The sequence below is a fragment of the Hippoglossus stenolepis genome, chromosome 4, assembly GCF_022539355.2.
Source record: "Hippoglossus stenolepis isolate QCI-W04-F060 chromosome 4, HSTE1.2, whole genome shotgun sequence".
Taxonomy (NCBI): Eukaryota; Metazoa; Chordata; class Actinopteri; order Pleuronectiformes; family Pleuronectidae; genus Hippoglossus; species Hippoglossus stenolepis.
In genome coordinates, this window is record NC_061486.1 from 22,665,989 (window position 1) to 22,693,945 (window position 27,957).

A 27,957-nucleotide genomic window follows, 5' to 3' on the forward strand; every position below is an offset into this window, starting at 1 on the left:
CTTGACTTTTCATAATATTTCTCTCTGCCTTTGCAGCAGTGGAAAGAGGACCATGTGGTGTAGACACACACACAAACACACACGTACACACACACACACACACGCACACACACCTACACATGCAGTGATGCTGATGCTGTGTACAAAAATCCATAAACACACACTTGCACATAAAACAATAACAAATCCCGAGAGGCAAGGTACAATGTCTGTGTGGAAGTGAGAGGAGAGGAGCATCCAAGACAAAGACACATATTAACATCCTTGCCATCTCCTCTCTCACCCACTCTGCCTCTCTCTCTCTCTCTCTCTCTCTGTCTTTCTCTCTCTCTCACACATACACACACACACACACACATGGATGCACAGGCAGAGCCCCCTTTCACACAGGAGTAGATAGAGAGCGAGAGCAGAAGGAGCTGGGTGGCAGGAGTGAAGCAGGAGGTCTGCTGCTGATTGAACAAAGCCAGGAAAGGAGTGCGCAGTCCTGGGGAGAGGAGCAGCTGTGAAATGCCTGGAAGGGAGCCTGCCAGCGACTCCTGCAGAGACCTGAAGGTAAGCCTCGTGCACCACTGATGAAGAAGAGAAAGGGAAAAAAGCAGAGAAAGAGATAGCAAGGGTAAGGCAAAACAAAAGAGGAGAGGGAAGGTTTAGAAGCTGCTGATGCATGATACGACTGTGGCTCCACATCCAGGCTGCCTCCGCTCAATTTGTCTGTGGATGGCATCGCATGCTGTGATTGCATTATGTGTTTCATTGCGCAGCCACAAATCCAATCTGGAGTAGGTTGCCTAATAAAAAAGAAAGTGTGGGAGAGACCAAAAACTGTGAGAGCCAGATAGATGAAAACAGACACAGCAAAAAGAAGATGTGAGACAATGCAAGACACTCCAAGAGCCAGAGAGCAGGAACTCTTGCCTCCGCTCATCTTACAGTACGTCTCCTTCATATTATGTCATTGCAGAGACACATAGATCATTGCCATGCATCTCCTTTCCCCTCATACTGTAGTGGGGGCAGGGTACTCAAAAAGCCCATGGATCTCTCTGACGCAAGCGGAGAAAAGCCTGTCAACACTCCCGCTGTTTGTGCCTACACTCGTGTGGCGTGCTGTAGTTCTCTCAGTGCAATGCAGGAGTTTTTACAAGCGCAGCAGCAGCGGTGGCAGTGGTAGGAACAGGAGCGAACCCAGAGTGGATGTGCATCAGTACAGAAAGTGTGTGTGCATGTGTGTGTGGAGGAGGGGGTCTTTACACCGCTGTCCCACAGTGCAGCATGTTCCAGCTCTCACTCCTTTGTATACATTGGATAAAGATAAAGCAACGGGCGTGTGGTGTAGTGATAGCTGCCGGCAGTTTTCTCATGAATATTGTAAGCTACACCAAAGACATTGAGAGAAAAATCATTCATATTGATTCCCAAGGAAACACACTCCGGGCTGAGGATTAGGGCTGCTGGCTTTAACGCCTGATGATCTTGTTTTTTCCTCAGATGTACAGCTCCAGTTCAGTGCCCTCCGCACTGAGTTGTAGCTGTAAAACTTTGATGACGATGCAGCTGGCTTAGCAGCCGTGGTAGCAAGTGCAGGTTCTCTCCAAAGCGCCCTGTCCTTCCTTGTGTGGTCATCATCGGGAAATGTCAAGACAGTGTCAAGGTAGCCCGTGGACGTAGTCCCAATTTTTTAAGATGTGTTTACGGGCTCACCGTGGAGACGTAACTAAGCGCAGGCCATCTCTGCTGTCGTCATTAACCACATTTCTACATGTGGGATATTTAACTCAAGCCCTTTGGAGCAGAAGGATCAGACAACTAAGTCTGAAAGTGAGTGGTTAATACTGTTTTTTACAACTAAACCAGCCCATTTGGCACATTTGCTGTTACCTCTATCCCTGTTAAGCTGCTTTCAGACATTGCCACGGATTCTCTGAAGGGGCTAAATGTCCCAGCGAGGCCCCCATAAAAACTCTGGATAATGTCTGAATACGCCCAGGTGAGAATACAGCAGGAGGTCCTCTGGGGGATTCGCTGCGAGCAAGAGGGCGTGCTAATGACGTTTTTCACACATGACAGATGCATAAATAAAAAAAACAAGAACAATACATCTCTGCATGAGTGATGATATATACGCAGAGGACTCCGATGAAGATTTTGGTGATGAGGGCCAAAGCTTGTGTCGATGTGATGTAAACAAAAACACGTGATTTCCGCAGCAGAGTGAATACGTTACATCCTGCACCAACCCTCGCCTGAACGCACCAGAGATTCCTGTGTTGTTGTGAGCGGAGAATCTCCTGCTAGGTTGTTCATTTGTGAGAGGCAATCTCCGGAGGAAGTCCCGACACAATTGTGCGGACATCCTCCAGGAGTTCATGTCTGAAAAGGCTTCATCCACCTCCACCCTGCTCGCAGCTGGTGGAACCGAGATCATCTATTCAAGGATTGCGAGGGGAAGTGAGACCTGCTTAGATGTAATGGTTTTTGATGGATGGCCTTCTGACCTTATTATCACCGCTATTATTGTAGCTGCAACTCAGTGCGCGTGTACCTCACTGCCCTCCTGCTCAGGTTATTATCCTTGTCCCGATCTCCCTAACAAGAGGACAAAAGAGGGCAAAGGGTTGATGTAATGCTCAGCAGGATCTGAGGAGTCTCTCTAAAGAGAAGACACTGTGAATAATTAATTGGATCTGTTTATTTAGTCAAGACTGCGTGTCTCTGGGGGATGTGGGGGAAATGCTCTGTTCTTCAAGCAGATCCACATTCTCTAATACCGCAGCGGCACATTTGTGTCAAAAGCTTAGCCAGGCGTGAAGACTTTTTTTTTCCTTTCCTATTTAGTGCCTAGAAAAATGTGTGTGCATGTCAGACAACTGCATTAAAATACTGTGTTTAGCTGTTGGGGCTGTTGATAGACCAATATGCAGATGATTTATCTATGCTACTGAGTTATCATATATTTATCCTCCTCCAGCTCTAGTTTGTACACTTGGCTGTCAGAAAAATAACTTTATAATTGAATTTAAAAGTCGCACTTCATGCATAGTACATTAATACAATCCAATCTCTTGACGTTTCAATGAAACGGATAAGCGGCATTAAAATTTCAAACACAATCTTGTCATACTTCGGAAGGAAAATCGCTCTGTTTATGACCTCGTAAATCTGCAAATAATGCAAATTCGAGCCTGTGTGTTTACTGTGTTTTAAAGTGTCACCTACGATGCCTATACGTACCAGATTTACGGTACGCCCCCCCCGCTGATTAGGCAACGACTTCTCAGCGCGTGTATTTCTCCCACAGTCCTGTCGCACATAAAGTTGATACAGTACATGGAGCCGCTGCTTCAGCCTACATGCAGCACAATCAAACCTCCCCCCTCTGTTTGCCAGAGAGACGACTCCTCCAGCCATCTCATCTTTGTTCTCTGTTCGTCCACCACACGTATGAACATACAGCAGAGTGTACGTGCGTAAGTGTAAGTGCACATCCTAGTCACCTCTATCATTCTCAATAAATTCAAATTGTGTGTGTGTGTCACTGTGTGTAATTTGTTTTATGTGTTTTCGTCTAGTTTGCTTAGTGCTGTTCTGACACCATGTGGATGTTTTAATTGTGACGTGTCACTGCACTGCAGATGAAAATTAGCCTCAGGCTAACTCTGCTAAGATGCATCATTTTATTGTACATGGTCTTTTATTGTACAAATAAATATTCCATCTATCCACTATGTTTACCACTTATCCCTTGAGGGTCTCAGGGGGAGCTAGAGCCAATCCCTGCTGACATTTGGGCGAGAGGCTGAGTGCACCTTGAATAGGTCGCCAGCGTATCACAGGGCCAACATGCAGAAACAAACAACCATTCACACTTACATTCACTCTCACGGTCAATTTATACCTCATTTACATCAAAGCGGGTATGCACACATTTCTTACACAAGGGGAAACCCGCTACAAAGGCGACTGGCTCCTTTCCCATTGCAAATAGAGGGGTTTGCATTTCTATTTCTTTCTACCCGGTACGTCATGTTCAACGTCACAAACACACTTATCTCACCTCGCTGTCGTACATGATTGGCTCGTTCACCCTTGTGTCATGTTGTCATCACTATCAGTCGAGCGACAAAAGCCAGATGTTAGTGGGTGTTGGTGGGTTATTTGACCAGTGGAAAAGGAGGCTTAAGAGTCTCCAATTAACCTCCTATCTTAATGTCTTTGGACAGTGGGAGGAAGTCAGACTACCAGCAGAAAACCCATGCAGACACAAGGAGAGCAAACTCCCAAATAAAATATCCATCCATGCATTCATCCATCCATCTATCCATCCATCCATCCATCACACCATTCATCCGACCATCCAATCATTCACTATACAGTTTATCCTTTGAGGGTTGAGTTGGGGGAGGCTGCTGGAGCCAATCCCAGCTGACATTGATTGAGCGGCATGCTAGAGAAAAAACTAATTCACACCCACAGTCAAAGAACTCAAACACATGCAGAGAGAACATGCAAACTCAACCCTGGGGAACCATTAACCTTCCTAGCCCTAACCCAACCACGTGTTGCCCCCTTAATAAATAAAACAAAATAAAAATAAATGCACACTTATCCTGTGTCACCTTCCATGGACAAAAGATAATTGCAGAAAATACAGGCTCTTTTCCATGGAGCTGAATTCTATCTCTGTAAGAATGTCTCCTTGAGTCAGGTCGTCTTGACCTTAGCAACCGCCAGCGAGCTCATCTGCTACCATGTTCACACTGTTCAGGTGGAAGTTTTGGAAGGAATAACATATATGTAGGAAAAAACTGTAGGGTATAATCTGTCACAGATTTTGACAACTGGGGAAACTCCTTCCAGGAAACATACCATATCCAGGTTAACTGGCTCATAATACGGCTCGTGTTCTTTTCGGCCGACGGCAGGTTATGTAGAATGAAATGGAAGGTTTACAGTATCTCCTGCTCCTGACTTCGCCGCTGCGGCTAGACCAGACGTTATCAGGACTTAGTTTAATGAAGGAGGATCCCTCGCTCTATTCATGAGGACTCCTTTGTTAAGCATGACAGACAATGGCAGAGAGATGTGTTACACTGTCTCCTGTCCAGCTAATAAGCATTCAGGTCAGGCCAGTTTAACTAAATCACATGTGGGTTCATTTTTATTGCTTTATAGGACACACTCACGTCAATATCACTCCTCATACATGCCGATAGATTTGGATGTTTTGTTTCGTTTTTTATATGATTTGAAAACACTACAACCACAGTCCCTAATTGGCCGGTGTAACACTGCTACAGTATTCAGGTCTACTCTACATCTGGAGGGTTTCTACACATGCATCTATGAGGCGTGAGCATTCATCACCCAGGGGAAGCACATCCCTGTACATTTGCAGCTCATTAACACACATGGTAGGGGGAGATGTCTTTCCATGTGTGTTAATAAGGCCTGAGTGGCAGCATGGAATTATTATTTGACATGGTGTTTTCTTTTTGTTCTTGTTTTGTCTTGTTTGTTTAAAATATAGATTTTTGTACATGTTGTGATTGCCCAGCGTATTTCTGCGATACCAACTTCAGCTTCACATTCAAACGGCTAAGATTAATTCGCACTGCATCACCCGCTGTCAGCGGCGCCGGCGGCGGTTTAAGCTTGTCACTAAAAGACACTTTGTCAGAGGACGCACTGAGCAAGGGGGTACGTTACTCAGCCGCTTTGCCATGTACGAGTGGGTCTGAGGATTTCTGACATGCAACATGCAGGGTCATAATCTCATTTTATTGTGACTCGGTATGTGCTGACTATAGAGAAGGAGGCTCCTCGAAGGGACATGCATGGGGGACACAGTGAAGCATGTCAGGAATTCCAATCGAGACCATTTGACCTTTGGGTCCTCCAAAGCATTCGGCATGTGCAGCCCAGCCCAAACTGCTAATGGCACCCCCCCTCCCTCCTCCCTCCTCCCCCTGCTCCCCTGTCCTCTGCAGTGAGGCGAGGCGGACGATTCATCAACTACATGAAGTAAAGTACTGTCAGATCTGATGCAGAGGATATTAGTCAGTCTCATTTATGTACAATCAACACATTAGCTTGGCTGTGTAATGTGAAATCCCTGTATTTCTTGACCCTAGATCGTTCTCATTACGGTTTGTTCTTTTGCTTAGCCATCAAAACAGAGCGTGGCAGAGGATATCTGGGATCTAAAGCCATAAATCACAGCAACAACAGAGACGCCTGATAAAAAAGACGAAACAAGGTGCCAGCGAGCATGTCCACCCACCCACCCACTCAGCCTCTGACATCTCATGTCTCCCTCCATCACATCTCTCACGCCTCAGACCAGCAGGCTTGAAGAGGGTGTTATTTCCAGCTCCAGTAGGTGTTGGGTTTTAATCCCATCCACTTCCACTTCAACAGCGATGTGGAATCTGGGTTGTCACTCTCTTTTTTTTTTTTTTTCACGCACTCATTTTAGTGGAAGAGTGAAGCAGATCCAAAGCTATTCAGGGTTTGAAGAACCGTACTTTTTTCTTTCCAGGGATGTGCGCAAAATGTCCTGTAAGAGGGAGAGGACAGAGGCAGGCAGGACGGACAGATAGACAGAGTGATGTGTGTGTTTGAGAGAGAGAGAGAGAGTTGGACATATCATTAGGGAAATTGTTTCTCGAGTGTGAGTCGAACGTCTCGGTGCAGCAGTGTCACTCCAGAGAAGGTCATCTATGAGAAGGACACAACTGGATACACTCAGCTCACTATCGGGCATAATGGGAAAATGGGGAGGGAGGGATGGTATGAACTGTGTGTGTGTGTGTGTGTGTGTGTGTGTGTGTGTGTGTGTGTGTGTGTGTGTGTGTGTGTGTGTGTGTGTGTGTGTGTGTGTGTGTGTGTGTGCATGAGTGTTGTGTGTGTTTGCTTTGCCTGGAGCCAAACTAGCTGGGGCCGTTTTTAGTCATTTGACCCGCTCGACCTCAAAGTGTCATAAGTGAGAAGAGATAGGGATGAAGCCATGTTATTCTATGGGCCAATCTTAGCCCGGGACATAATCATGACAGGTCCAGTAACCGTGACTCTTTGCTTTCACCCGAGAGGCGGAGTGAAGCAGGGTGAGGGACCAAGGAAATACAAAGTTGGAGTTGCTCCCATAGCCAAAGAACAGAGACAGCAGATAAACTGGAAGGACTCTACCAGTGTAGATATCCATCTGATGCAGGGATTCTGTGAGAATAGCTGCTGTTTCAATACTCTTCAAGGCTCTCTCCTCTTTCTCTCCTGCCTCTTTGTCTCTGTCTATCCAGTGTCAGCATCGTATTTAATGAACCAACAGAAAACTGCAAGCCATGACCTCAAACTCTATGGATGCGTGCCCAATAATAGTCAAATCTGTATTGTAAACCATAGGGATAGTGCTGAGTTGGCAGTATCTTGTCATGCTCAGCGGCGGGGTTACAACCTGAGGAAGAGGAGGGAGGGAGGAAGAGCGAAAGCATAAGCACAATTGTCAGTTGAGAGTGTAGAAGGGTCACTGAACGCGTATGTTAGATGTATATTTTCTTATTCCTGAAAAGTGAAGTCATTTGAAGCCACTGAGTTTGGACCCGACGGCAGCGAGCAGCGTTCTCAGCATTTGCAAAACAAGCACAAATTTCTCGCAAGAAACAGTTTCTCCACAGACTAGAAAATCTAAATTGATTACCTCCTTATAATGGGAAATTAAAAAAAAGGAAAGTAATTTAGAGAATGAAAGAGTTTACAATTATGTTGATCAAGTGGGGATTATAATTCAGGTAATTAATCTGTTGCGAGGTCTTTATCGGGACAGTGATTAGTATTGATAAAAAAGGCTCTCTTGGCTCCGCTCCAGGCCACCTCTTACCTTCGAGAACTGCACACGCAGCTGACGAACTTTCTCAAATTCTGAAATTGTTGAGAATGAATCACAGAGCAAGTGCAATTCAGGGCTTCACAGGTCGTGTGTGTGTGTGTGGGGGGGGGGGGATTATAGATCTTACCACAGGTTAGACTGAAAATGCCACATTTCGCTGTGCTCTGTACAGATTATTGTTTACAGCGTGCAGCGTCAGCAATAAGGAAAATATATGTACTGTAGAAATCCCCTTAGGAAGCAAGTTCCCCGGATTACTAGTATCCCTTTGGCTTCGAGCACAACATATGAGTGCTCTTGTTATCAGGACACAAACACAATTCAGCCAAAGCATGCAGTCACTCTCCCATTAACAAGATAAATGCTTGTTACCCTCTTAAAGTACTAAGATAAAACACCCCAGCTGTTATGCGTGTTCAAACACCTCTCATTTGGGCTTGTTGAGTCTGCTGCCGCAATCACAGCCTTGCTGAAAACACACACAGGTCTGGAGTTCACAAATCTCCAGGGAGCCATGTTTAATTCATGAGAGAACCTAAAATGATTCAGAAAGCGCGACCTTGCAACCCCTCTAATGTAATCGGCGAGGTTTTCCAGAGGATCTGCGTGTGTGTGTGTGTGTGTGTGTGTGTCGCACCTCTGCTGTCCGTCTGTCTGTATTAGCCCTGCTCAGATGCCTGTCACGTCACTCTGCCCTTTGCTTTGGACCATCAATGTCAACACTACATTCCTGTGTGGATCTGATTTGTGACGTGGTCCTCCCGCCCCATCCCCCCCCCCCTGCACACGCTCACTTTTGCTTTCCCTCTCCTTGCTTGCGCAGCGATCAAATAGGGCATCAAAGGCAGATGACGAAGGAATGTCAGATGTTGTCAGGGCCACGCAGCAAAATGAATTTACCCACGTTCTTTGAGCTCGGCCAGTCACAAGGCCTGTGTATACCTTGTTTTTTATTTTGTAAATTAAGAGTCGTTGATTTTCAACTCCCACAGGCTCCACACGTTAATTGCCTCTCGTGCAGCTCCAAAGGTGTTGTAAGATTGCTGATTAAATTGTGGCTTTATCAGAGGTTTCGCCACACACACACACACACACACACACACACACACACACACACACACACACACACACACACACACACACTCTCCTCTATAACAAGAGCAGTGGCTGTTATTAATCCCACATCATTCAGGAGACATTGAAAGTGTGCTTTGTCTGCTTCTCCTGTCTCTTTGGACCTCTCATATCAGATGTTTAAAAATACCTGGTTTGAAATACAACGCAGGAGTAGAGAACTCACATCACACGTATCGCACGCTGTCAGCACCTCACAGTTGATCCAGTGGAGCTAAAAACAACCACAGAGATGATACCTGCAGTCATTTTATATTGGATTGAATGCAAAGTAAAAGAGGCGAGTGGGTTTTCTGTGAAAGGGAGTATTTATTCCTCTTGTCTCGAGCTCATTGAGAAGCAATCGCTGTCTCTGATCCGAGGGACAATGTGGCCACGGTGGTGCAGGGTAGTATGGGAGCAGTGTGTTTGTATGCAGAGCTTTGTGTGTCTCTCGCTGTGTGTGCATGCATTTGTCTGCATGTGGTCACATGTAGCTGAGGCTGCCAATAACAAGCCTGCTCTTTGGGCAAAATGATGCGGTTAAGACTGCTGCAGCTGAGCCCGCTTCATTGTACAAGCACATTAGCCAACTGTGGACACTTGGTCATCTCCCATGTGATGTCAACAGCTAATCCCTTACTTTAGTCGTCCAGCTGTGACAGTGCAGATCCCTTAATACCCTGTTTTATTATAGTTGTTATCATATTTGCGGATTACACTGCAATTTTATTTCATTCTTGATAAATCATTGATAAATCATTGTAGGTGCCCACATGCTGGATGCTCAATGTTGCGGTACTTATACTGAGCTTCAAATTTAGCATGTGCTCATTTTCATGTTTCAATATGGGCATGTTTTTGTGAGCTGCCAGTGCATCTCTCGTCACTGTTTTTTCAGGTGTTGTATTCATGAATATGTTGAGCCGAAAAAAGAAAGAAAAAAAACCTTCAACTGATTTGTTTTGCCAGACACATTTCGAGGGAAACATAATTCCTGGACCTGCTTCTTTTTCTTTTGCAGCACATGCAAGTTTTCACAACCTCAGTCCCGTGTGTGGTTAGGTTTAGGCAACAAAGCACATGTTCTGTCTCGTGAGTCAGTGTTGACCACATACGTTCCCTCATTCTAACTGGTGCTGTGAATGTGTAAACATAACCATTAAAAACATGAATGCGTGTCTTCAGTTGCTGCAAGCAGATGTTGAATTGGAAGTGTCATATTGTTGGGAAACTGCAATCTGTGTGGTCAGTGAGCGTTATGCAGACATATTCAATGACTTGACAAGTTTGACTGGGTTCTTTGGCAGAGCAGAGGTTGGAGCTAAATGCTAACATCAGCATGCTGACATGCTCTCAGTTGCAATGCTAATAATATTTACAGTGTTCCCCTTTTAGTTTAGAGCAATAGTATAGTTGTAGTATTGGATTAAAATAACAGATTTTTATAGTAATCCTCTGAGGACCATGAATGCATGAAACAAATTCCATGCAATCTATGCTATAGTTGCTAGAAGAAAAAAAAAACACAAAGCCTAAGTCAGGAGGCTTCATCCTCTTGGGACCACGAAGGCCTGTAAACAATCTTCCACTGAACTTTATGTGAACACAAACCAAAGTGACTGCAGACTTTTTTGTGGTGACACTGTTATAACTGCAGAGACGGCGTTGAACTAAACAAATTTCAGTGAAAGCATGACAGTTTGACACGAATTTAGCAGTGGTCACTTCTGATGGATGATAGATTTAAATATGGATCATTGTCAGCACTAGTTATAATTTTGTTGTAATATGGCCTTTGAGAGAAACAACCTCCCTGTTTTTGTACTGGCCTCCACATTATGGATGTGAAAAGCTGTGTCGTAGCTGCAGCTACCGTTAATCTTCAGATTAAATTGTCTTCATATGATTGCAATTCATATGCTAATGAAGTCATGCACCATGGTGAATTCCCCAATTAATTCAGAGAACAGAAAAACTGGAAAAGTTTTTTTAAGTAGAGGAAAAAAAGATTTACCAATTCAACTTTTCACACATAATACTATACACAATATTCACACAAACTACAAAGACAAAATATTAAAACCGATATAAATGCAAACATCTTACTCTGCTGGAGATCTGACCTTTTAAAGCTCATAGTTCAAACCACCCTTGTGGTTTCCAGAGGTTCTAATTACACAAGCTGGCCAATATTGACATATTGACAAATTGATACAATTGAAATGACAGGTAGAAAATACTGTGCCTTAGGGGGTTTGCACTGAATATCAACACAACATTGTTAGTGTCGACATAATGTATGTACTTGTCAGAGAAGATGTATAATTTAGAGAGCCGAGGGTTGAAAGGTTAAAAGGCCTAATGGATGAAGCTTGTACATTCCGGTCCGAGGCCACCGCAGCTTTGACCTGTATTCTCTGTTGTATTTGTTCATTTAAATGTCGATGATGAATGAGTTGAAGCTCTTTCTGCTTCTGCCAAGAAAATGGCAACACAATTTTAATATGTATGTTTTATATCCTAAATTTATTTCACTTATTTTCTGTCTTATGTCCTGTAGGTGTTGAGCTTCAGCTGAGAATGGCGGGGGATTCTAGAGTCCTCATGGACCACAACATGGAGATAGGAGTCACGCCAGCACAGGTAAACTGCACAGCCACTAGCGGCCCAGCACTGTACTCATCCCTGCCGTATTTCCACAATGGGGAAAAAAGTGGGAGACATGATATACTGTATTTGAGATGAAGGTGGTGTGGGCTCAAGCGATGGAGAAGATAAGAGCAGATTCTGTATGCGTGTGAGAAAGAAAACCAGACTGATGGCTGTCAAGAATGTTGAGAAAAAAGGCTATTAGATATTTAGCAGGTATACTGTGTACATTTACTGTGATTTATCTTTAATCTGTAGCGCAGATTAAATCAGCGCTACAGATTAAAGATAAATCCCCACCCTCCTCGCTCCAAATAATGGGTGGTGCAGTTGTACCGGTTATCTGTCCTGATATACCTGCTGGTTGGAACCTATACTGTCAATCCAAGCACGGCCAGAGAGGCTCAATGAGAGAAAACACCCACCACTTACCACTTCCACGCAGTGAGAACTAATGAATTTGTTTATGGACCATCACCCCTAGGGACTGTATTGACTACAAAGGCCAAAGATTGGGCGGCACTGCTTGTGACAGCTTCATCTATCAATCAATTAACCCAAGCCCAAAGTGTGCAAATGAATGGGCCTATATTTTGAAGTTTACAAGAGGCGTAGCGCTGATTAACAAAAGCTTCAAACAGATGTGTACGTGAACTGATCAGAGGAAAGTTTGATATTTGATCCAATAGAGCTGGTAATAAGGCAGCCCAGTGTCATTTGGTGAGTGCGTTGTCATCAAGCCGCTAGTTGCAACGCGGGTCAGTGTGCATTGTCTTTCAATTCTTCTTTGTCAAAACAGGGATCACCTCAAATCAATATCTGTAAACTCAATACATGCAGGCCTGACTGCATATACACAGGACAGTGGTGAGACAGCACCTGACATCTCAATGAAACCCCCGAATAAACCTGCCTGACAGATTTTATTATGCAGGCTCTGGCCATGGCAAGGCTGCAAGAAATGAAGGAAATGGAAGGATATTGTAGTGCATTAGATTATGTCCGTCTCCGGCTGCACTGTGAGGGTGATCGCCTTTGTGATAGAGCAGAGGAGAACTTAGTGTGTGCACAATAGGACATAGGTTTCCTTGTGATGTGAGCACGACTCTAGATGGATCCCAGATGTCCGATTATGAGCTGTTTCCTTGCTTCAACACTTTGCCTTTCAATTATCAGCTCAGATTGGAAAGTGTCAGTGTGCTGCCAAGTGTCCTCTGTCTGTTTTAAAGGTGCCTTACACCTTTGTCTTTTTGTATGCTTGCATGGTCCAAGCATATGAGCGAATTCCACACAGCCTCTGCAGGAGTATCTCATCGTTTTTGTAGTCCTGTAACGTTGTTAAACCACGTGAAACAAATAATATTGGAATACCCTAGTTTGTAAATGGTGTAACTAATGAACCTAGGCATATGCCACTCTTTTTAATGATGCCATAAGGGTCTGTTGGGGAAAGATGGAAGATCTGTTCATATCCAGGCTTGCCAATGTCCCATAGGGTGTGAGGGGAGGGAGCACAGGGGACAGGGAGAGAGACAGGGCACAGCTGTGGAGCCAGATCGTCTATCTGGAGCTGGGCCAGCATCGACAAAGACCTGGGCGTCGTTGTGTTCTTGTTATGTCCTTACTCTCTGTTTTCACTTTCTCCCAATACATAGATACAATGACATTGAGTAGCACAGAGCGGTGACTTTATACCGGCCCTCACTTTTATTTGCCTTCCGGCCAACAGCACAGAGCAGTGTGGTTTTAGAAAGGCTGAAGTAAAATCACATAAAACATGTGAATCCTCTGCTCTAAATTCTATATAGCCTAGGTAAGAAATCCGTGAGGCTACTGTAAAGGACACACACATGTAGAGAACACTAAACTGCCATTTTCTTGCTCTCATCTCCACTTTCTTCCTTTGCTTGCACATAATCGTCCAGCTCTTTATCCTGATTTTGCTTCTCTCCCTCTGTATCTTTTCTGTTCCACGTAGGTGAAGAAGCTTCCCAAACACCTGCGGGAGGCACAGATCTCAACTGAGCGAACCCACCTGATTTCTGACCCGCCAAAGAAGCCACGTCAGCGATACGTTCAGAAGGACGGCAAGTGCAACGTCCATCACGGAAATGTGCAAGAGACCTACCGTTACCTCAGTGACTTGTTCACCACACTGGTGGATCTACGCTGGCGTCTAAGTCTCTTCATTTTCACATTGGTCTATGTTGTCAACTGGCTTTTCTTTGGCTTTCTGTGGTGGTTGATAGCGCTCATCCGTGGCGATCTGGTGCACGGCGACGAGGAGGGCTGGACGCCATGCGTCGAGAACCTTAACAGTTTTGTCTCTGCCTTCCTCTTCTCCATTGAAACAGAGACCACCATCGGGTATGGTTATCGCGTGATCACAGAAAAATGCCCCGAAGGTATCATACTGCTTTTGGTGCAGGCCATCTTGGGCTCCATTGTTAATGCCATGATGGTGGGCTGCATGTTTGTCAAGATCTCACAGCCAAAGAATCGCGCAGAGACCCTCATGTTCTCACACAAAGCTGTTATTTCGGTGCGAGACAACAAGATGTGCCTGATGTTTCGGGTGGGGGACCTGAGGAACTCTCACATCGTCGAGGCATCGATCCGAGCGAAGCTGATACGCTCGCAGCAGACCAAGGAAGGGGAGTTCATCCCGCTCAACCAGACTGACATCAACATCGGCTTTGACACGGGAGACGACCGGCTGTTCCTGGTGTCACCTCTCATCATCTCCCACGAAATCAACGAGAGGAGCCCCTTCTGGGAGATGTCGCTGGCGCAAATGGAGAAGGAGGAGTTTGAGATCGTGGTTATCCTTGAGGGAATGGTGGAGGCCACAGGTATGCAAGAGGGTGTGGTGGGGAGAGGGGTTTAAGGGATAAAGACAAATAAAGGGTGAAATGGGAAGATGTATGATGACAGATAGATGATCGAGAGACAGAGATTGATGAACTGTTGGATGCAGGAAGTGAGCTGAGTGGGTGGAATGGGGGGATGGATAAATGGATGGAAAGGCAGAAGAGGCTCACATGGAAAGTTGCACTGCTTCAAAGAGAGGAGCAGGAGTGAGTACCTGTAAGTGCTGCAAATTGCAATAGAGATAATATTAGAATGGACGGAAAGACAGATCACGAACATTAACAGATCATCAACTCTAAGTCTCAGTTAAAAAATAATGGTATGGATTTTAATGATAATATAATCATTAATTTTAATAATGAGCTTTTTTGGGAGGAATTAGGCAACTGTTTCTTTGTTCTTTTACAGTAGTTCCATCTTCATCAGCAAATTATTTTATACATATCTCCTGGTATCTGTTACTGGAAGTGAGACGAATGATGAAAGGCGATCAAACGTTTGCCTGTACTCAATTGCAGCCCGCATTTCCTTTGTTGCTACTTCAAGTTTATGTCTTTGATATTGTTTATTTCAAAATGAAGGAAGTGTTACTACCCACACTGCTGGTCTGTGTTTTGGGTAAAGGCCAAGCTGTCCTGAAAAAGCACTCCAGGCTGCTTACATTTATGAAGCGGACACGACCAGGTGGTTCAGTAAAGTTCCATAAAGCTCCGATTTCCCAGCGTGAGGAAACACGTAGCCTCGTCTACTCAGAAATCTCACCTTAAGCACTAATCCCCTTTTTATTCACCACTGCAGGATAAATACAGACACCTTTAGAGCCTGGCCCACAACTAGCTGTTAATTTGCTCTTCCAGTAGGTTTTCTGTGGGGCATTGGCTGAACCACTTATTGTCTATATGCCTGAACTGCCTTGTTTATTGGCTGTTGTTCAAGCACTAATTATAATCCACTAATTTGAAATGTAATGCATTATACATGTTTCTAATTTATTTTATTGGATACCATCGTTTGTTCCATCGATAAATGAGGCACACCGGTTGATCATTCGCGTTTAGTCTTTGCAGACAACTGTCGTTTTACAACCTCGTACAAAATGCTCAAGCTCCCTCATGCAATCAGGCATGGCTTTGCATGCATCTGAGCATTTCTGCTCTATTTCATTTCTTGATTTCTTTTATTTATTAAATTTTTTTCCCTCCAAAGCACAAGTAGTCATCATGCTTCCTGCTCACGCTGCTGGATACTTGACTCAGGCATTAAATCACCTTTCGCTTCACCGGCACAGACCATGGCATCATGCAGGGTTTATGTCGTCACTGTCCTTGACCACTTGGCAACAGACCAATCTTACCATCCACTAGCCCTCCCCCTTTACCCTGCTAACCCTACTGAGACTAATTAAACTAAACACTACCAGCACTGCATTTGAATGATAAGTCGAAATGTTTATCACGACTGAACCAACCAGAAAACATTGGGAGCCAAAACTATCAGGGTTTGATTAGCACCTCTGTATTGTTTACAATGGCTTTACTTCTTCATCGGTTGGGGTCCTACTGACTGTTAAAGTACAATTACAAAAATCGACTACAACAACTTTCTTTTGAACTTAGTAAGATGCAGAAAAGATGCAGAAAAGTTGACTGGCCCTTACTTCACCACGTAGTGCACATTTGATTTATTTTTCTTTATGGGCTATGCATGAACAAACGTTTATTTCCTTTTGTGCTACATAAATATGTATTGTCATATCACGACCAGAGAGCATTTGAGTACTTAAACAGAAGTCAAAATTCAAACTCATGTTTATAAGCAATTCTCATATAATAAGTGGAAGTAATAAAATATCAGAGTGATTTAAAAAATACGTTGAGCTGCCGAAAAGGACATGTGGCAACTAATCAGTGCAGTCAGGCTACTAATTTATGATAATTATGTCTTTTTAATTGAGGTATAAGGCTCCAAGGTCAGAAGCATTTAAATATATAGCTGACTAAGCACCCGCACTTCATTAATTTAAAAGTGATGAATCTGCTGCCAGTGTAGTTGTGTATCAATGAATGGATGGCCCATACAGTGGTATGCAAATATCTGATCCAGCAGGAAATCATTTTAATACTCTCATTACCAGGGGAAATACACAGTACATCTATTAAATGTTTTCTATAAAATAAAAAAGCTGGAGAAAATTTGTTCTCACATCAAGCAAGGAATTATTTGATAGACATTTGTTTCTCAGGCATTCCCAAAGCATATGTCTACATAATGCAATTCACCATAGATGCACTAAAAAAATACGGAACACAGAAGCAGCCACAGCAATATTTTAAAATCCATTATCTTCAACTAAAAATACACAAACAAAATCATATTCATGAATATCCAAATCAAACTAACCTAAGTAGTAGGTTTCAATGTTTGAAGGAGATTCAAATAAAACTGTAGATACATTGTTTCCCATACCACCACTGTGTTTGCTGTGGTTGGAGTTTCAGATTACACAGAATGCAATACATTATTTTACTTTTCTGTCACATTAAATTGACCGATCTATCTGAATGTTCGGTTTTATTACCAATATCCTTAATTCCGCTTATATTTAAAGCTTTTATTAAAGTGCAATTTCAGAAATTAAGTACAAATACAAGACATGCACATAATGGAAAGCCACAGTTTTTTTTTTCACACTCATGCACTTTGGTGCCCAGTGGATCAGTTTGTACTACAGCAGAAAAAATGTGACTTCCATTTCAAAGGTAATGCATTTATTGGATATGAAACAGAGATCTCTAGACTTCAGATGTTTATGTACCCTGCAATATACTTCACATGTAGTCATTTTTGCACAATACTTGAAAAAGATTATATTTGGCCCTTAAGAGGTATAAAGTTACACATAATACTAAGCTATACACAGTGGTGAAGTTTATTGTTAAGTCTGCGGTACTTGCTCCACTCTGCCAGAGGCCCAGTCATATTTGTTCATGTTGCCGCCAACAATCCTTGTTTTTATCATTGAAGTAGCTCAGAAGATAGCGAGTCGCTGCTCTGTGTCCCGTTTCCTTCATAGTCCGTTATTTATATATAAAATACGACCTGCTGTTTGTCATCTCTCAGAATACAGACAGCATCTTACATCGATATCGTTGCTCTGTAAACAAGTTTCTTCAGTGGAATTTTTTGTTTTACACTTTGCAGTTGGTTGAAGTTTTTGTGGTTTCCCCAAAGACAAACGTGGTTATCACTATATTATGTCTGGGTCAATCTTAAGATCTTAGTTACCAATATGCATATAATGAAAGTCTTTTCAAATAAAATATGACAAACTAGGCCCTTATCAATATAATTATTTCCAGATGTTTAGGTCCTCCAGATGTCTACATTACCTACTAGCAATGAAAGTAAAAACAGCAGTGACTTCAGATACAGTCCTGTTTGTACGTGCCATCATTTCCCTTTTGGCAACTGATATTTTATCATTTACAATTGAAGAATAAGTTTTGTTCCCTAAAGCATATTTTTCAGCCAAATACCAAGATGAGGTCACATTTCTTATTATCATTGGCCCCCGTCCTCATAGACTGCCAGAATATAAATAACATGTCAATTCTAAACTGAGTCAGCACAAGATGTTTTCATGAAGAGGGGAAAACCACAATTCACCACAAACACAATGGCAAACTACAACTGGGACAAAATACATGAACAAATGAACATCAATCTCGGAGCCCATCGGCTGTCATCTGTTGACAAATTAGTGTCTGGGGGCAAAGACCAATATATTTAGGGCTTGTGTGTAGATAGCAATTATCCGGGGCGAAGACTCAGTCTTCCATTCACCGTCCACTGTTTACAGTCTGACGAGTGCACACGAGTCAAACGTTTCTCCACACAGACCAAAAACAGTGATGTTTTTTCTGGGTGTAAAATAGAGATTAGCCAGACGATATTCTGGCATCAATTTACATATGAATGCAAATAAATAAAAAAGTCGATGTACGTGTTCTTTTTCATTCAATTAAGACCCTGTTATCTTTTCTCAGATCATATTTTTATTTGACATAAACTACAACAATCCATCCATCTATTACATAATGCTTGCATCATCTCTGAGTAATAACTGTGTTCCCCATGACCCTGAAAAGCACCTGTGTTATGAGTGTTTACTCCCTCAACCAGAGACTTGCTTTATCATATCTGCTATGAGCATGGAGTCTGTGCTACAACCTTGGTTGCTATGGCAACGGCCACTGGGCCCTATCAGTGCCTTCACTGCTTTCCTAGAGACAGACAGTGAACTATTGTTTCTAAGGCCCACGTATAAGTCTTTTACCCAAAATGCAACCTAAAGACCTAGAGAGGTTAAAAAGAAATCCTTCACAGATCCCTATTTTTTGATTGTGAGATCAACACAACTAATGTAATGCAGGGTGAAGGTTTTTCACGACAGACATCTTTTGAGACCCAAGTCACACAATAACATGCAATTGAGCCTTAGCTATGGTCTGAACCCGACCCAGTACACCTGTTGCCGGACACCTGTGATGTTTGTACTTCTACTGTTACATTTCATCCATTTATGGCTGTAATCCTTGGTTTCCTATCGTCTTATCGACTATCGTCTTAGCAATGTTTTTCATATGAACATGAACATGAAAAGTGCAATGACATCCAACATATATAGTAAAAACTATATCTGGAGTCATATTTCCCCAAAAATGCTTTGTTACAGAGTGTTAATGTAATATAAATCTGGGGTTAGAGAATATTGTAGATCAAAGGCAAAACTTACAGAGGAGGCTCCATATCCGTCGGCTGCTTCAGTACTCTGGACAGCACAATGGATTAGCTCTTGTGCTACATGAGTAAACCCCTGACCGGACACATTATCGAATGGGCGCGGGTCAAGCAGCAGGAGTCCGCAAACTCGTTCACGGGTGGCCCCTTGCTATTCATGAATGCTGACATCAAGGGCTGATCTGATGGCGCATGAGTGGGATTGATAAGCTGTGGTGCAGGCGGCAGGCCTACGGCATGAACTCCAACTAATGTACCTGTGTTATGGCTATCTTATTTGTACAGTGCCTCGCACCCTAAGCTGATAACATAGTTTGCATTGGTGCCATCTGCACAGATCGTGGTGGCAGCTGATAGTGGACTATGATTACAACAAGACTGCTTGATATGCAATATGCCTACTCACATACCATTACTGACAATAACTCCTCAATTGATTTGTCATTGCTGCTCCCTTCTTCTCTGTCAGACATTTTTATATGTTTCTGCTCATCAACTTTGAAAATATTGTAGCTTTGTTGATGTGTTCAGTTACACGCGGCATCTATTGTGCTTCTGTCCCCCCTGGGAGAGGGATCCCTCACATGTGGCTCTCTCTGAGGTTTATACGTTTGTTAATAGGGTTTTTTGGTAGTTTTTTTTGGGTAGTTTTACTTACACTTTTACAGCTTCTCTCACTAATTGGCATCTGTTCATGATATCTCCAATAGGTTCTTAATTAACCATCTGTCACTGACACATCTACACGTGGTCATGACTTATTGATCTTGAACAATTTACTGTGTCAAGACACTCGAATAGTACACCCCTCTGGACTGAATAAAATTTGCTCACAGTTAAACCCACACATGATTTTCAAAAATGATTCTGCCAAATGGTTGTACTCATCCAGCAGAGATCAATGATGCACAGGCCGGAGGTGTTTCAGCAACATGCTGAATATTTGACAGTAAATGCATGTAGCCAATTTCCTCCATTGCCTCCATAGTTGATCAATGATTTGAACCACATATTTTGTGCAACAACAATTTGTGTTGCAGGGTTCTAGTGTTGCCCAATCACCTGTTGTTTGCAACAATTGTGAATTTATTTTTCTCTAAAGCACTGCTTTAGGAGAAAGTTTGGCTCTTGTGTGAAGCCATTGTATTATTTATTGTTGTGTTCCAATCCAAGGTCTGCCAATCCATAACAGTTTGTATGCGGTTTTAACTTTTGTAGAAAAGTTTGAACAGTTAAGAGGTTGTCATAGTCTCCTTTTAGTTCAGGATTGGTGTCCAACACAATGATGAATCTCTGGATGAAGCCAAGGATTTCTTACTGCCTTGTACACAGTGAACAACCTGGGAAAAATCACTGCGGTTTTGTATAAAGGCTGTGATGGCTAGTTTTGTTTGTAGGCTTTTGGCTCTAGGCTCAGGGAAAGTAAATGCTGCCTCACACCGAACTTATTGAGTATTGATTTACCACATTCATATGGGTAAATGATAGGATTAGGAGCTTTCTTGACATGTCCTCTTTTGTGGTTTGTACATTTGACTTTTTCTTCTCATTATGAGACCTAAGTCGACGTTTTGATATTCTTTCTTCTATGTTGCCCCTTCCTAAGTGAGAAACTCTGAAGCTACTTCCATAAATACTGATCGATTTCTGACAACATTAGCGTTTTGGCTCTGTATCAGTTTGAATCCCCCTCCACACTATCACACTATAGCTTGTCTCCTATGCATGTAAGCAGCATAATGAAATGCATAATTAACTGCACAACAGCTTTTGCTTGTCCATGTTGAGTTCTACAATGGCAGCCAAGGCTGATGCCGGTTGTTTTCTTCCAGAAGGGGGTCATGTGATAGGAACCTGACAAATCAGCTGTGGCTACTTTGTGACCGATAAGACTCAATCAGCAAGCGGTTGTGAGTGTCTACGTCATCGTTTCCAAACATCTCCATTACTGTGCGTCCAAAAAAAACCAGTTGTCAGTTTTCAAACGGGGCCAACAGCTCTTCCAATCTTCTCTCTTCTGAAACTAGTCTGGAATAGTGTGGACACCAGACATATCCTCAGCAGAGTTGAAGTGTTTAAAGCTAAAACATAGTAGATGCAGCCAAAGGCTTCCAACCTGTGCAGCTCTGTGGCAGCAGCAAGAAAGAGGGAGAAGTCGTCTGCTTCTTCACCAGACCTGACTCATCTGTGCGATATTTATTAGACAGTTGTGGATAGTGAGTGTAGCCCATTTCTGCTTTGCTCAACAGAGAGTAACAATGTTCAATACTGTTCGCAAAATCTCCAGGGTGGGCTTGCCTTGGCGCTGTGTCATTGATTAAGCACTCAACACAATATCATTGGTGTCGCTCTCCACAATTTTTTGTTTTCATTTCCAACACTCTGGTCTGTAAAGCAGATTCCATCAAATGCAAGTGATATGCAGGAAAAGATTTAGCACATCTTTCTAAAGTATCTACCAACTCTTCAGACACCACAGCGCACACCCACTCATTTATCTGGAAGCCTAGGTTGGATTTTCTTCATTAGGACCAGTTATCACTAAAGCCATCTGGAGCTTACGCTCATCAAACAAACTCTCCTACAGCCATTCACCATTCATACTTCCACACTGTGACAGGCATCACATAAGGCCATGATCTCTGCAAACATAGTATTCCTGCAGGTTATCATGGAAAAATCATTGCTTCATACTGTGACTCTCTTGACTCTGCTTGCCTATTTGTGGCGTATTGATCTGTTTCTATTCATAGCATCTTTTGCTAAATCCTTCACATTTTGAACTGGTTGTTACACATATTTACAACATCCACAGTAACAGACAGTGAACTATTGTATCTAAAGCCTACTTAAGTCTTGTAAGCAGAATAATACTACAAGAAAATATTTCTTTACAGTAGGCTCTGACTTTGTCACCGCTTGCAGAAATATATTGAGCAACACGGCAGAGACTGGTAAGTGACGACAAAAAGTTTCCCTCGGGGCGAGCTAGTCAGCGTCTACAGGTGGACACGGGTCATGAGCCCTGATGGTGGCAGCATGTGTTTGCAGCCGTTACACCTGCAATGACATTCTGACATGTCAACATTGTTCAAGCAAAAGTGCAACTAATAACATCAGTGATGACCCTTCTCCTTTTTGATGTTCCTGTCAGCCAGCACGCACAGCACCAGTACCCGGAAACTGACACACCTCAATGGAAATGACACACGTGTATTGTCTGATGAGTCATAATGTCTGTTGTGGCAAAAACCTACGAGAGGCCCCTTGAAAGACTTTATTTCATTTGGTTTCACACGTAACATCATAATGTCACACATACTATACTCCACTGTTACCGCTCACATGTACGATCATACTTTATTTTATTTATTATCAATGATTGTACTATTCCCTCACATGACGCACAATAACACTTTCATATACCCTTCCATATGCACCAGAAAAGACTGTGTGTGTGTGTGTGTGTCTGTGTGTGTGTGTATGTACTCCCAGAGGGGGGACCTATCTGTCAACAACTAATATGATAAGAATTATAAATATCTCTATATATATATGTTTATATATTATTCCAAACATAAGGTGAACATCATTTTATCGTCTATATTTTCATCACTATTGGGGGGAAAAAAATCATTGTTGGTCCATAGTTTTCTTTGACAAAGCCGTTGCGTATGATATAGTGCGCATCCAGAAATGCTGCTCAGTCCTTTTCTATTTCCCAGATGTAATGAAAACGCTGAAGTAAATATGGCTGTTATCTATAAAGCAAGATGAGCGTGCTGAGGCTGTGAGACTCAAAACATAGCATGGAAACTGTTGAATTTGTCCTCCAAACAGTGATACAGTGTGGAGAATTATGGGCACTGTAACCACTGTTTCATAAAAGTTTCCAATAACAGAACTTTGACATTTTACAGGCAAGCAGATATCTCGTAAGTGAATCCCTTGTTTCACTCTGAGGGGAGTTTCACAGCCTTTAAGTAAACCTTCAGCACCATGGCACAGGAGAGACTGTGGAAATAAATGTGCTGTGAGAAAACCGGCACCGCGATGAATGTGTATCTGTTGAACACAAACAATACTATATTGTATTATTCAGACTTACATTCACTATCATTTTGTTTCTTATACTTTATCATTTATATTCCCATGTACTATTTAATTCTCTTACATGTTATTATAATGTATCACATAGCCTATAATATAAATATCTCCGACACATATTGGACCTTTGTTTTACATAGTTATATAGACTATCATACAAGTATATAGTAAGTGTACCGGATGATAGTATAAAATAAAGCATGATTTTAGCCTAGATATAAGACGCTGCAGTAAGGTGGGTGCATGGGTGCATGGTAGCAGTACAGTATGTAGTATAGCTGTTTGTGTAAGAAATAATGTGCACATAAACCGGTATAGAAGTGTTTGTGTAAGAGTATAGTCGTCTACGTATGTTTATGATATTGTCTATGGAGCCAAGTATGAATCTTCTCTCTTCGGGGCTTTTCATGTTGTCCTATTTGTGAATTGACTCAGTCACATGAATAAAATTGTACATTTAGTTTTAATCCCTCAGGAAATAACCGCTCTTAAAATTTGTTTACACCAGTTCATCAGTAAAATACTCTCTGTCTTCCATCCTGCATTTAGAAGTTTCGAGTCAAAGGCAACTGAACTTTTGACTTGAGATGGAGCTTTCATAAGAATGATAAAAGTGCAATCAGCAAAAGGCTACTGTGACAAGATGTTAATAGATCTTCAGGAAATAATGTATTTAGACAGCAAAGTGGCTAAACTAAGATTCAAAACCAACACATCAAACAATGTGCCAAACCCCTTAACAGACAGTATAGAAAAGCGTCACGTTGTCTTTGAGGAATCAGTCACAGAAATAAACATTTCACAAGTTAAAAGTGGAAACTAGGCCACTCATATCCACAGGGGAAGCAGAATAAAAGGTGCAGAATCCCCTCCTCTTACAATGGCATTAGACACCATATCAAATTTGGCATCTTTGTCTATTTTTGAGCACATGCTCGGTGTTATGGGTGTTGTTATGTATAAGGCACGCAGCACATTAGGTAACGTGAGCAAGTCATCTATGGCAAGTTAGATGTTTTCAGTTTGAACTCCAAAATCTGTCTCCTCTGCATCAAATGATCTCCTTTAAAACATTTTTAAAAGTGGCTGTAATATGTTGTTGCCTTCATTAGCTTGTGACCATTTTCCTGAGTCGGAGTCTAGCTAAAAGCCATTTAGTTGTATAGCAGAGGGAAAGATTGAAAAGCATAGTAACATTAAGTGAAACATGAAGTTTCTAAAGTGAGAGAAAGTGATGTTGGCCAAGTTAGATGGGGGGTTTTTTATCAAATTTTGTCACCACCACCCATTCAGACATGGGTTTGATGAAGCGTTACAGGGCGATTACACGATGTTATAAACATTTATCTACAAAATTTATGCTAATCCTGAATTCCCATGAGAAAACGCTATGCCTAGCTTAACTGCTAATGAGCGCGTTTCTTGGTTTCACTCATCCTAAGATTCATACCTTACAGGACATTAACAATGAACTATCTTATTTGTGATTAATTGCATGTTTTGTTATTCCTATTTGTTAATTCGTCTTTTGCACGGTAGACATTTTTGTAACTGCGGGAAGAGCAAAGGTGTGATTAATGGCAGGAATAATGACTGCATTGTGTTTACGTTTGAATGGTTTTGCTAATTGAAGCTGCTGAGATACTCAGCTAATTTAGCCGTTAGGTCTGCAATGCTGATTTCACTGCTATATTTCAAATTATTCAAACCAATACCTTTCCAAAAATGTGTCAACATTTTTATTTGACACAGCTGATACAATTAATGAATTGGAACTTCTAGTGTAAACCTTTCCTTTAGAATACTGGCTTGTGACCAAGCCTTTCTCCCCTTTCTAGTCATTTCCGTTCAGATCAGTGGGGTTACCAACATTATTGCTTTCAAAAACATAATGGAGGTTTAGCAGAAATAGGTCTGGGCCCTTTCTGTGTTAAGTTCCTGAATAACCATGAATAATTTACTGATGCTGTCTCTCTTTCTCCCAACATCTCTTTCCATCTCTGTGTGTTTGTTTGCCTGTCCACTCTGTCTGTGTGTCTACTTCTGTCTCCTCTCATTCCCTGTGTGTAATGTTGTGCATATGTTTGTGTGCATGTGGACACGTACACCCATCCATACCTCTGACAGGGATGACATGTCAGGCACGGAGCTCCTACCTGGACACAGAGGTGCTTTGGGGCTACCGTTTCACACCAGTTCTCTCATTGGAGAAGGGCTTCTATGAGGTAGACTACAACAACTTCCACGAAGTCTACGAGACCAACACTCCCGCCTGCAGCGCCAAGGAGCTAGCTGCTAAGCTCCGGGAGGAGCCGCTATTGCCTCAGCTTTCACTCCTCAGCCCTGAGCCTAAAATTCATACTTTTGACCCCCTATACCGCCTGTCTAAACAGGACCCACTCAGCCAGGACGAGGACATGGAGGAGAGAGATTCAGGGGGTGACAGAGGAGAGACCAATGGCTTAGCTGCTGCTGTAGAGGATCTGCCCCTCGCTGATGGACTACCTGACTGATTGGCCACTTCAGCTGAAAATCCAGGAAAGACTTTGACAAGAGGACAGGACAGTGTAATACTTCATTTAGCCTATGGCCAGCTTGTTCCTTTGCAGTACTTGGAGATACAAGACATCCATCTCCAGCCCCCGACTCATGCAATACTCCTATACTAGGGTGTCAATCTATAGTATAGATTGGTTTTGTAGACATGTAAGTACACATACAGTACACAAACACACACGTACAATATCTATATCTACACTTAAAGGTTGGTGGTTCAGGTTGTCTTTTTATAATCGTAATGACCACTTACTGCTATAACAGCTCAAGTTGTATAACTTTAACTTGAGCCTCAACTGGTAGCCATGACGATGAGTACCATGGGCTTATTATGGATACTCCAATATTCTCAATCTAGAGTGTGTTTATTCACCTTCATTTAAGGAGAGTATAAGTCTCATTACTCAACTAATGTGTCTGACAGCAGCTTCTCAGTGCAAATGGAAGTGTTGTTACTTTTCATTTCCCCCAAAAAATTGGGAGGATGATTATTTCCTCTCTCTGTCTTGTTGTTATTACTCTGTGTCTGAAACCCCCATTCACCAAGGAGGAAATGTACAAGGCCTCTAGTTTGCATATGCAACAGAAGATGTAGGAAACTGATCTATAAAAGGCAACTTGTACCGGGAACCACAACCCGTTTGTTTTCTTTTTTTCACATCTTCCTCATCGTAAAAACTTGCTGTGTGTGTCTGATTGTCTCCCCAACACACTGGGAGCCTTGACCCAAAAGAAGCCAGCTTGTACCTCATTTTATACAAATTTTCAGGGTTTGAAATGTACAAAAAAGGACTAGTTAATAGTGGTAGTAGCTATATGCTGACTGACTATTACAAGAACTCTTCTTGGCTGGTTGAAGATTAAATTCCCCTTCCTGCAGCAGGAACTAAAACATTAATTCCAAGCCCTTTTTCTTGGTACGTAAAGCACAATTTCCCATTAGGTGACTCCATGCTGACCTAACCACCCACATAGCCACTGCTACCGGCTGATGCATGTCAGTCCTAGTTAAAAGTGACACACATATTTATATGAAATATTTATGCTCAACTGCTATTTGAAATGTTCTTGATTTTTTTTTACACCACACGTATGAATATTTCAGACGCTCCACAAGCAAAATGAAATGCTCCATGTATACTTTAATGTTTGTTTTCTTTTTGTTTTAAATATTCAGAAGACATTTGAAGCATTTTTTTCTGTTGTTGCACAAAAGCTACCGATGATAGGAGCAGCATTTCTTTCATGAGTCTAGTATCTGGCCAGCTCAACACCTTGCAGTATTGGATGTCTTTGTAACTATTTTCTGTAACCTTCACCTTTGGCTCTAACCTCATGATTTGAAGTCTTCTTTTTCCACCCACACTCTGTTCAATCTGCACTTTTGCCCTTTTTCTTCCACAAACCGTCTTTTCCTCAACATAGTTTATGGCCCTTTGTGACTCTACTGTTTGGACTCTTGTCCAGTGAAGGCCATACCCGACAGTATTTTTTGACTTTTCTTGGAAAGGACACGTAGGAGCTTGCATGCATGAGTAAGTTTAATACAGTAAGAAATACAGGGTATTTTTTAGGCATGTAAATTATGATATTTTTACAATATATTACCAGATAATGTATGAATTATCATTTGTTGAAAGAAAAATTCCTGATACTTAAAAATCTCCCATCCCCCAATTTCATGTTTTTCTTTACAGATGCTTGTCCAATCAATCTGTTTCTTTTCACTGTGACATTAGAGCATCTTACTATGTATTCATTTCATTTCATTGCTGGAATGTCATCTGTTTTCTGTGTGTTCTCATGGGAATAAACATAATATGGCCAAAAGAACAACATGTTTTTGTTAGATAATGTGTGCATGCATGAGTGTGTATGGGAGAGCGTGTAGTTACTTTGCAAATAAGGCTTTAAAACCTTAATCTGCCATGTGTGACGCTGCACTCTATCAGCAGTGGTGTGACGAATGACAG

The 27,957-nt window shown here is 42.2% G+C and overlaps 1 protein-coding gene across 1 annotated transcript; it reads left to right on the top strand.

The window, feature by feature from the left end:
• The first annotated feature begins 253 nt into the window (after positions 1–253).
• On the top strand, positions 254–27,817 carry kcnj5 (potassium inwardly rectifying channel subfamily J member 5). The gene is made up of 4 exons (XM_035155554.1): positions 254–555; positions 11,562–11,644; positions 13,629–14,502; positions 25,556–27,817. The coding sequence occupies exons 2-4, from the start codon at positions 11,582–11,584 to the stop codon at positions 25,939–25,941; spliced, it is 1,323 nt and encodes a 440-aa protein (XP_035011445.1). The 5' UTR covers positions 254–555; positions 11,562–11,581; the 3' UTR covers positions 25,942–27,817.
• Positions 27,818–27,957: the final 140 nt, after the last annotated feature.